Source organism: Prunus dulcis, chromosome 1 (assembly GCF_902201215.1).
Source record: "Prunus dulcis chromosome 1, ALMONDv2, whole genome shotgun sequence".
In the NCBI taxonomy this organism is placed as follows: domain Eukaryota; kingdom Viridiplantae; phylum Streptophyta; class Magnoliopsida; order Rosales; family Rosaceae; genus Prunus; species Prunus dulcis.
The window spans coordinates 14,248,913-14,260,355 of NC_047650.1; the positions used below are offsets into that span (position 1 = coordinate 14,248,913).

The 11,443-nt window shown below is 38.1% G+C and overlaps 2 protein-coding genes across 2 annotated transcripts; both read right to left on the minus strand.

The window, feature by feature from the left end:
* Positions 1-2,173: 2,173 nt before the first annotated feature.
* LOC117614224 (F-box protein At3g07870-like) lies at positions 2,174-4,672 on the minus strand. Its single transcript, XM_034342960.1, has 2 exons — positions 4,147-4,672; positions 2,174-3,818 (listed from the first exon to the last, which is right to left on the minus strand). The coding sequence occupies exon 2, from the start codon at positions 3,784-3,786 to the stop codon at positions 2,584-2,586; it is 1,203 nt and encodes a 400-aa protein (XP_034198851.1). The 5' UTR covers positions 3,787-3,818; positions 4,147-4,672; the 3' UTR covers positions 2,174-2,583.
* A 420-nt stretch (positions 4,673-5,092) lies between these two features.
* On the minus strand, positions 5,093-11,149 carry LOC117613804. The gene is made up of 13 exons (XM_034342382.1): positions 10,904-11,149; positions 10,657-10,744; positions 10,256-10,440; positions 10,075-10,167; positions 9,518-9,987; positions 9,055-9,136; positions 8,786-8,962; positions 8,659-8,712; positions 8,486-8,578; positions 8,323-8,388; positions 8,105-8,151; positions 6,850-7,548; positions 5,093-5,637 (listed from the first exon to the last, which is right to left on the minus strand). Exons 1-13 carry the CDS (start codon positions 11,060-11,062, stop codon positions 5,283-5,285), a joined length of 2,568 nt encoding a protein of 855 aa, XP_034198273.1. The 5' UTR covers positions 11,063-11,149; the 3' UTR covers positions 5,093-5,282.
* Positions 11,150-11,443: the final 294 nt, after the last annotated feature.

The following is an 11,443-nucleotide window of genomic DNA, read 5'->3' on the forward strand; positions in this document are numbered from 1 at the left end:
AAAATGATTTTTTGTAGGGGAGAACTTCTGCTGGGGTTGTGGATTTGGTGGAACGTACCATGGAGTGGCTTGCGCAATATAAAGCTTGTATGGAGAGATCAAAACCCATTGTTTCCCCCCGCCTGGTTCGGTGGATTCGCTCACCTAATCACACCCTTGTGCTCAATTGTTATGGGGCCGTAGGAAAGGAGGGCCGACACGAGGCTGGGGGGGTTGCATCCAGGATTATAATGGCCTTTTTCTTTGTGGTTTTGCCGCTAGAGGACCAATGGGTTTGGATGCGGTTGGAACTGAGCTAACGGCCATAAGGGAGGGACTCCTCCTAATGCGGGCCAAAGGCTTCAGTCATTTTGTTACATATGATTCTCAAGAAGTTGTGAGCATGCTTAAGGGATGGAACGAATGGTGGAGCAATGTTGGGCATGTGGTAGAGGATATCCTAAGACTCATGATGGACTTGGAGGTAACAGAAATTGTCTTTCAACCCAGGTCTAGTAATGGAGTGGCGCACGCTTTGGCACAGTTTGGATCAACATAAGGTACTACTTTTGTTTAGGAAGATATCGCTCCGCCTTGGCTAGAGTCGAGTCTTGACAAAGATATGGAATTGGGCTAGGTTTTTGTGTTTAGTTCATGACGGCGGCGTTGTGGCACTCTTTTTCCTTGACCGGATTTTCCTCCTTTGGGGGTTTTTAATGGCAAGGTTTTAACGATGCCACTTTTTATGCCCTCCTATTACGTAATGCTATACTGGCTGTTTGTGCCTTCAATTGAAGGTTAATGAAATTTTCTATTGATCCAAAAAATAATAATAATAACTGTCTTCCTCAACCAAATCTTTAACACTTAATCACGCAGAACAGGCATGGATTATTGGAGATTTTGCCACATTCAAGAATTTGGCTGCTGATCATCCTTTTCACAAGGAGAGTTTTACAATGACTTGGGTGTTTCGCAAGAGGGTTGGTGATTTGCAAGGCAGACAATAATCATTATCGTTTCCAGTTCACAAATGAAGAAGATACGAGGGGGTGCTGGCTTTGGAACCATGGCCGCTCACCCAAATTTTACTGATTTTGGAGACGATAATTTTCCCAACTCTATAACAGAACCAAGTAAGACCATGCTATAATGTATTCATTTCACCCGTTAAAAGAAAAGTATACCATCCCCCACCGCCCCAGATACCTTGCTCAGACTAATTCTAGGCCTAACCTAACATCACATCCTAGCATAGAAAAGACCATCTAATGTACCTAAACACAAAAAAGATCACAACTCAAGTATCATCAGGCCTCTCCATACTTGAGATAACCTACAACACATACACTCATCTTTTCCGAAGAGAAGATTTTAGAAGATTTTTCAGGCCATAAAAGAAGATTGGAAGATTTTTGATGTCAAACACACTGAATCAATGTGAATGCCCTTACTACAAATTAAGGCCATATCAGTCAGGATTTTACTATGACAAAGCATAGTTAAGTGCATAGAGTTTCAAAGAGGGCAAAAGAAAGAAGAAAAATGGAGTTCGTAATAGGAAAATAAAATTCATCGAAGTCTTAGCCCCCAAAACATGGAAAACTCTGCACAAGTTGACCAGAAATCAAACACTCTATAGCCCGAAACAATGGTGCATACAAATAGGAGTTCATAAACCATCAGCAAGTCGAGCTAGGATTGAGGCCAAAACCGATTACACAACGAGATTGAATTGCGATATTAGCTCAAGTTTACCAGTAATGTAAATTCATTTATTCTTGTTAACAGTTATACTTACTGCAGAGAAATGAAACACTGCAATACCGAATAACATAGTAACAGAAAAACAATTATTTTTGTCCGATTGACCATTACCCGTTAGATGAAAGCTTATATAAAGGGCGAGGATGTGTGTGACTTTGTGTGTTTTTCTGTGTGTCCCTTGAGCGGGACTCTTAGTGCCCGTTTGGCATTGGTTATTTGGGGTGATAAGTGATTTTTTAACAAATTTGGGAAGCTAGTTAACTTCACAAAAGTAGAAACAAGAAGGGGTTTATCGTAATCAACTTGAAGCCTCCTCTAGAAACATGAGTTTAAGAAGGGGCTTACCTCATCTTTCAAATTAAAATATGTAAGAAAAATGAATAAATTAAAATATTTAAGAAAAATGAATAAATCTAAATCAAATGGAGACAAATTAACACCAAGGATTATCTTCGACTAATTGGAAAAGTAAACATAACTATAGTTATTGAGCAACCTATCAGCAATGAAAAGACTTTGAAGTTAAAATTGCACATGGCAAGAAAGAACAATTCCCCAAGTAGCATTGACATATATTACCTTTGCGCTCTAACCTGCAATGACAGCTCTGACTGAAACAAAGCTTGAAATATGGACACATACATCAACCAATGATGGTATCCCTTCGAGCTCTAACCGGCGATGACACCTCTAATTGAAACAAAGCTTGAAATATGGACACATTCATCAACCAATGACGTTATCCCTTGGCGCTCTAACCGGCAATGACACCTCTGAGTGAAACAAAGCTTGAAATATGGACACATTCATCAACCAATGACGGTATCCCTTCGAGCCCTAACCAGTGATGACACCTCTGAGTGAAACAAAGCTTGGAATATGGACGCATTCATCAACCAAAGATGGTATTCCATCAACCTCAATGGTCACAACACTCCTTGTTCCAGGAGTATAAGCCTGCAAGTGAGACCCATTTAAAAGCAAGACTTGCCCGTCCTCTGTAAACTTCAATACTCGGGAAAAAGATGGAGAACCAAGTATGTCGCTGCTAATTTCAAGCTCTTTGGTCCAAGACTCATGAATGCCATAATCCTTCATCAGCCAAACAGTGATATTACTTCTTGAGCGAGATCGAACAGTTAAAGAGAGGGAACCATTCAAGACTCCAAGGGTAAATTGAATGTCTAGGAAATCTAAACAATTAGCCGGTAGCTGTAAATCCAAATCATAAGGCGGTAGTGATAACTGCTGGAAACACTCGCTTTCAACATCAAAGGCACATATCAAAGTAGAACTATTCCCATACTGACCAACCCAATGAAGAAATCCATTAACATAAACCCCATACGGTTGAAACCGAGAGGAAGGGAAAACAGAAACATTCCCAATGCTTCTCCAAATCCTGGACCCAACAGTCAAAACCAATACTTCATATTCATGAGATTTACTGCTTGAAGACAGATACAGAACAACTTTATATGCATTGGTGATGGGACTATACCCAAATCCACAATAATATGGATTATCAATTCTCTCACGCTCACAAGAGGCGATAGTAAGGGGAGACAATGATAGTGTTGGAAGAGCTAAAGACTCACTAGTTATGGGGTTGGAAATGTAAAAACAGCGGCGGTTCAATTCGTATATGCAGAGCAAACCATTGCAAGAACCCAAAACTCCCACACGAAGGTTCCGGACATTAGGATCTTTATACAGCTTGAGTGTGAAATCGTTGGGGCTTGAGATCTTATTGAGGTCAACCAATAAGTAGCCCACTGATTTGGGGTTTATGGGGCCACCGCTTAAGCCATGGAACAAAAAGGAAGGGGGTGTTCGTGAAAATAGGTCTTTGGTAAAGTGGGGGTTTGAGAGCGAATGGCGCCAAGACTTGCACACACACTGACATTGGATTAGGGTTTTGATTGGGACTTTGCAGAAGATATGCACTGTTATGTGGTCTGGCAATTGCAGAATGTAGGGTTTATTATCATGTTCTTCTTTCTCAGTGTTGGTTTTCTCCATGGCTACAGGTACAGCCATGTGTGTTTGCTGCAACAGAATCACTGCATACTCTGAAATGAAGGTTCATCTTTATTAAACATTCAACATGTACCAAATCCACCATATAATGAGAGTGAAAATGGAGACTCATTTACCCAACAATTTTTTTCTTTTGTTAAATCCAACAACAATGAGGAAAAAGAAATGCATTCTAAGTCAAAACTTTCGTACGAAAGCTTCAACCCACCATGAGAAAACAAAGCCACGAATCCAAACCCACCATTCTTATCAGAAAAAAGAGCTCCCAAAATTAAATACCCAGAATAAGATGCACCATAGAAAAATAAAATAAAAAATGAAACCCAGAAAACAAAGACAATCTGGAAGAACTCACAGTACCTGATGTGCCGACAAATGGAGCTGAGGAACCTCTGGTGGTTGTCTCCTTGAATGAAAGCTCTTTCTAGCTAGTGTAGTTTCAACGGGAAGGGAAGAGGGCGTTAAAAGATGCTGCCTACTTTAAAACATTCGTTAGCTCTAACTTCCACCGCTACGACAGTGAGGGCGCCTCCTTATACTCAAGTTGGAATCCTACTTTCATAAATTACACTCAAGTTCGAATCTCACTCCTGGAAATTAGATTAATTTTGACTAATCCAGTTGCCAATATGTTACCCACTGTGGCGCTGAGGTGTTTCTGTTGCGAGAAAATTGAAACTTCGTGCCCATTTTGATAACGAGGCCAAACTTTGATGGTGTAAAATGTAGTTGGACCTAGAAATTAAATAGTTGTCTTATGTTCTTTTGAATTAAGGGTTTTTCCCCACCACTTATCATAGATGTAAGTTTTTGAGAAATTACGTCTATGAACGGAAATGGATTTTAAATGGTTTTCATTTTCAAAAATACTGAGAACATTTTAAAACCAGAATTGGTTGGTGTTTTAAAACAAGAATCTGTGAAGGCCAGCCCCATGTCAAAATGCTTAAATATCACTTTCCAAGTTTTCAAAGTTGTCAATGCTTCTTCAAGGAAAAGAATTTTGACAGGAAACAAAAATAGCTTCTAAAATATAATACCACACAGGTTTTCAGATAAATAAATAAATAAATTTGAAAATAGAAGATACATTTCCAAATACTAGTTTCTTTTTCCCCAAATGCGTAAATTAATCAATATCTATCTCTCCTGAATGCTTTCATAACTCAGCAACCGCCATGATCAAAGACAAGACTTTCACTTGAATTTGACTCTACAACTTGTCAAATACATCTAAATTCTCAAAAACAACATTACATTCCAGTATGGTTAGTGGGTTGCCATCACAAGATACTTTTCTTTTCTTTTTTAATGAAGAACAGCATATACATAATTTTATTACAAACAAAATAAATAAATAAATATAAATTGTATACAATTACACCTAGCATACTAAACTATATACATTTTTCCTTTTGGTTGAAGGAACCTGCTAGTACAATCTACCTTCTTCCAAGCGCCTGACCGAAAATCGACCTTGGACGGAAATCATTTACTTAAGTGGGTGATGCAGAAAGTAGAAAGTCTGGTTGTAGTCTCTGCAGCAGTATCCCACAGAAGGGGCACAATGGTTTTAAGGATACTTCTAGCAAAGATGATGTGGACAAAGATTTGAAATTAAAAGGATAACCAGGGATTGCAAAGAGAGTCTCTGATGCCAGTTTGAAAGCTTGTCTATGACAACATATGCAAAACCATGTAGGAGTAGGAGGACAAACCACCATAGAAATGGCACACCTAACTAGTTTGTGTCCCTTGCCTCGACAGAAGGCAACTTCGGGAGATTCAAATGGAACTGATGCAGAACAATAGCTGCACTTCTCCGTTGCCAAGTATTTACTGGACTGGAGCCTGTTGTTTGAGGAGGAATACATAGCCATATTGATATAAGTATGTATCAATTAAAGCGAAAAGACAAAGTTGAAAATCTAAAAGCCACTTTACCCAATGACAAGGCAAGATAAAGGTCAAAAGCTACAGGAACATAGCATTGTCAATTATAAAAGCAGGCAAACCAAAGAGGGCAAAAGAGATATCCATGTTGAAACAACAACAAAACTCACATTTATTTGAATTTAAGAATTTCTTAAATTATTTATTAAGAATTTCGTTTGGACCAATGGTCCTACCGTCAATTTTGTTAACTTTTTCTGTTAAATGCAGGGGCAAAATGGTATTTTTATATTAAAACCAAAAAAATCATCTCTTTAAAATAACAATAAAAGAAAATCAAATAAAAAACCAACCAAAAAAAAAAAAAAAAATCAAGTTTGGGGGGAGTAGAAATCGGGATAGAGGGGGAGGGAGAGAGTTTAATTTTAATTTTTTTGTTTTTTTAAATTTTTTTATTCATATTTTAATCAATTTTGATACAAAAATACTATTTTGCCCCTGCACTTAACAGAAAAGATAACAAAATTGACGGTAGGACCATTTGTCTTAACAAAACTAAAGTTAAAGGACCACGGGAACCATTTTGGAAATTGAGGTACTCAAATGCAAATCGGGTCTAAATTTAGGAAATAATAAAACAGTTAACCCATATGTTTATTTATACAATCATCAGACTATTCCCGCCATTTGCAAACCAAGAATTAACAACCCAACAACCTCCTAATGACCTTAACTACCAACCCATTACGAGCTGATGCTGGCACATCACGAGGAATATTACACAATTACCTGAAAAGGCAATTGTAACATATAGCCAAAGGCTAATGAACATACCCCAAACTGTTGAATTCCAGCAGCCAACTTCAACAGCCAGAGACGTTTAACATTAAATGAAGTACGGAGTCTTTTAAGAATCAGATTAAGTAGGGACTCCGCTTTGTTTTTTTAGGGTCCCGCTCCAAGGTTGACTTCTTTACGCAGAACAAATAAACACGTAATTTTCTCTACACCAAGCCTCAGAGAAGTATATTTCATGCAGTTATTTTTTATGTCAAAATGGCGAGACAGAACAATGCATGGTCCTCGACGACTAAAAGCAACAGGAGTCTAATCATATCACTAAAGCAGGTAAAAGTTATGCATAACAAAGGATAAAAAATCAGGGTGTACCTCCCCTCTTGCTTTCCAACTTCGGATGCAAGAACCTTTAGCTGATCCTGCACATGGTCATGATTAAGCTCAACCCACTGCTCCATTTGCGCTAGTCCAACAGGAAACCAATTTCCAGATGGAGAATTTGCAGCTGAAGCAGGCATCAGACTTATAAATGCAGAAAATGTAAATCCCACAAGCCTCTCACGGAGTTCTCTTTCACTGGCCAAAAGCAGATTAATCCACAAAGACCGCTGCTCTTCTTCAGCACCGTGTACTCCTTCCAAGTTCAGCAGTTTACTGTTTATTTCATCAGCCTTCATCTCCGATAGCATTATGCGTCTACAGATTATATTGAGGAGGTGTAGTTGGCGAGAAGTTAATTTTGAGAAACTTCGGGAGACACACAACAAAACCTCTTCAGCAGGAAGTCCCACATGAGATCCCACATAAGAAATAGAGAGCCACTTAATCAGTACGTGTTCTACGTACTCTGATTTAGAATGGTTAAACGCCAAAAATGCTGTTACAATATCCCAAACAACAAGAGGCTTCTCTTGAGTTTCATACTGCTTTAAAGACCATAGAAAGTTAGACTCCCAATAAACCAATTCCTTCTCAGGAATAGCTTCAGTGTCAAAATCAGGGGAATTGTTTGACAAGACATCGACTTGCTGCCCACCGATCCAAAAAAACTCAACAATGGCCTTTTGAGTCCTGAGAGCGTTACCCAACATGTAAATTGATCAAGAATTATAGAAGCAAAATAAAATAATAAAAAAATAAAAATCAATAATGCAACTTTATATTTGGTTGCATTTGTTATTTTCTATAGGAACTTGCATAACATTCTTTTATGCATTCTTGTTCTTCCTGCAATGACTATGACTTGTACAGTTGACGTTGGATATTCATTCTTTTTGTGCTTCTTTGGTTCTTGCAGTCTGATTAATTCTCATATGTGGAAAAAAAAAATATAAAATAATAAAAATAAAAATAAAACTCACACATTTTTATCTCTTTTCATTTCCTCCATTATGTTTCTATGAAAGCTGTTGGGTTCTGTTTTTATATTTTCTTCCTCCCCTCCATTTAAAACCAATTTGGTCAGGTGCTTTCGTTTTTTTTTTTAAAATATTTTCCTTATCCATTTCATTCCATCTTTTGGGTTCAGTTCACTACTATATAAAATGTTTAACCACTCTTAAAATTTACGCAGGCCGCTAATCATGGATCTTATAAAGCAATCTAGTTTGCATAAAAGCTATCTCACCTTCCCTCGTACATTGGATTTAATTTATCCACATCAGGATTACGAACCTGCCATTTTCAAGTACAAATATTTTAGTTGACGTCTGTATCCATATTAGAATAACTACAAAGTATTAATGGATATTGGAAAAAGAACATGAATAGCACCAGTAATGAGCATGAGGTGTATTAGAAACAAAAATGAGTAAGAGATGTATTGAGTGAAAGAAAATATCAGACCCAAGCAATCACAAGATTTCCAGGGGACACTGCCAGACCGAAGCAAGAAACAAATCCATCTGGAAACTGCAACAAGATTTCAAAATTATGTTACACTAGAAGGAAAACATTATAGTAGAAAATAGAAACATTAAATAAGGAGACTTATAGGGTAAGAATGTACATCAGTTGAGCTTCTCAGACGAGGAGTATTTGAAGGAATAGATACTTCACGGAGGGAACTTCCACTTAAAATCCAACAGCGTACAACATTATCCTAGTATCATTTTAAAAGTATTGTTGCCAACTGAATAATGTATATGATATGTTCAACTGAAAGTCCAAATACTTACATACCTGGCTGCAGCTGTGCAAACATTTCCCATCAAACGCCCAAGCTAATCCTGTAACCTGGTCAGGTCCTGGACGCATGAATAGCCAGCAGTATATAATATAAGATTTCGACAAATAAAAAGAGACTTACGGCCTGGTTATGGGCGTCATATGGGCCAATTTTGTCAATTTTTTTGCTAGAGATATCACATATCCACAATTCAAAAGAGCCAGATCCTTTTCCTACTGCTAAGTGCATTTTGTGCGGAGACTTAGCAGGCACAATGACTGAAAGTACTGAAACTGGGACAAAATCCGCAGTTGCAACCTATTTAAAAGTTCAAAAATAAAAGCACATTTAATAATATAATAAAATAACACGCAGAGTGATTAAAAAAGACAAGAAAAATAAAGATCCACCTCCTTTAATAGGGAAAAGGAAGTGTGAGTGGGTTCTGATGACTTCAGTAATATTTCATTATATGCCAGCCAGATCCTCACACTGAAAAGATAAGGAGGTGCAAAATGAGTACAGAAAAACATAGAAAACAAAATAACAAAACACAAAACAAGAAGCCCACAATCTAATCTTGAACAGATAAAAATAAATAAATTAACTTTTATGTGTACCCATCAGATATCAGATCAATCCTGGACACAATTTTTGCATATAAGTCACGCAGGAGAACTACTACTAGTATGTTGAAACAAAATCAACTTGATAAAAAATGACACTATAAAGGCAAGTAGTATTTTGCTTAAGACCATTCAAAGAACCTTGTTTCTGTATTACAGAAAACACTCTTCTCTAGATAGACAGAGAAAATTTCATATAAGAGCTACAAGAATGAAACTTATTATGATGCCCGCATACCTAACTCACCTCCCATCAGAACTCGCTGTAGCCAACAAAACTTGAGGACTTGAAGAATCAGAATCAAGCAAAGCCCAACTAATTGCTGTGATCCATGAATCGTGTGCCTGAAAGATCCCAATGAGCACCACAGAAGCCAGAACCCTGCTTTGATCAACAGAATAGCACTCTGGCACAGGCATTCTCCATAATGAAACTTTCCCAGACTTCCCTCCAACTGCAAGTAAAGAGATTGCTGCACCATCTTGAGGAACTGAAGCGATTTTGGGTACTGACTGCAGAATCGGTGACCAGGAAACTACAAGTGATGATAGCATTGCACTGCGAGAAGCATATTGATCCGCAGTTATAGAAGGGACTGTGCAATTTTCTGGCATCTTCCTGAAAGATTTTACTTTAGATTTTGAAGCACGGACATTCTGATTTGAATTCTTTTCTTTCAACGGGTCAGAATCAATCTCAAGCTCTATTTCATGCTCCTAATATGAGTAGAGTCAGAAAGACTGTCAGTCAGGGCTCAGGGCATAAATCAAGTGAACTGCCACTTGATAGATGAGAGGACTTACATTTCCATAGCACGGCTTCAATGAAAAAGCTGGTACCTCCCCGAAATTAATACTCACAAGATAATCATAAAGCTTGGTCGATATATCCTCAACCTAAGCAATAAGCATAATCAGTTCAGTAATATTAATTACTGCATTTTTACAACATCAACCAGTGCTTTAAACTGTGGATATTATATACCTCTATCCATTCAGCACAAAAATCGCAAAATGGCGGACGGTAGAGCTTGACGAATCCTTGCCTGGTGCAGACAGCCAGCAAGCAGCCTGCATTTGGAGCAAGCCCAACTGGGGACCATGAAATCGATCGGACACAAGGTTCATCCCGTGATAAAACGGTGGGCAGCATGCAACCAGATAATAAATCTGCAAAAATAGAAAAGATTTTTTTAGAAAAAAGAAGATAATATTCCAATAACAACCCAGTTACACTGTGGTTGAAAACTTGAGATTCAGATTGTTAACAATGGAAATGGAAATAGATATTTTATTTGAAAATATCAAATTACGATATTCCAAAATAAAACCCAATCACAAATTATGATATCATAATTGAGATATACCAAACTATGGTGTATGTACCTTGTCTATCAATGAAACCAATTGAAAAGGGTTGCCTTTTTTGGATGGTTATGAGGCCTCTCGGTCCAAATGGCAGTTTAGCCGGGTTCTGAGAATTCAGGAAAACACTCAAACAGGGAAGCGTAGCATATCAATAATGAAACCAAATTGTTTATGTTGAGAAATTACAACAACAACAAAATTTAAAGGGCAAAAAAAATTTAAAAAGTGAAGGCAAGTGAAGTGAGAGCAGTGAAGAATGGAGTACCAGAATGGTTACGAGGTGGCCGGAAGCAACGGCGATGAGGTTCTCGTCCGACCAAGCAATGGCGTTGGGGAAGGAGGGAGAATCGACGAGCACAGCGGCCTGGAAACGCGACGCTGCGTTTTGGGTTTCGATTTGGGAATTGGAGGGAAAGTAAGACATGCCGGTTGGTTTGGGATCGAATCTCAAATTTGGGTTTACTTCTTGAAGAGATGACAGAACCCTAGTTCGAGTCTCAAAGGGAACTGAGATTTATTTCTTCTTTTTTCTGTTGTTTTGGTGGGCATGAGATTTATCAGTTTCACCCTAGTAAACGACAAATCCAACACCCTACAAGGCAACCAACTACATGTTGCTTACCATATCACAGTTCAGACAGGCCTCAAACTAGAGCATGACCTTTTCGGGCCTAATTTCCTCACGTCAGCCCGTCTGAATAGTAGGCATTATCAATGACAAAGGTTTGGGTCTTATTTTACCAAAGTTGGAAGTCAGCCCAGGATGTTTTGAGGCCCAGACCATTTCAAACTAATTGCAAAAATA

Coding starts and splice junctions, on each gene's coding strand:
- LOC117614224 (XM_034342960.1), bottom strand. CDS start 3,786: ATGGCTGTACCTGTAGCCATGGAGAAAACCAACACTGAGAAAGAAGAA.
- LOC117613804 (XM_034342382.1), bottom strand. CDS start 11,062: ATGTCTTACTTTCCCTCCAATTCCCAAATCGAAACCCAAAACGCAGCG. Junction 8,963..9,054: donor CCTTTTCCCTATTAAAGGAG/GTGGATCTTTAT, acceptor ACTTTTAAATAG/GTTGCAACTGCGGATTTTGT. Junction 7,549..8,104: donor AATCCAATGTACGAGGGAAG/GTGAGATAGCTT, acceptor TAACGCTCTCAG/GACTCAAAAGGCCATTGTTG.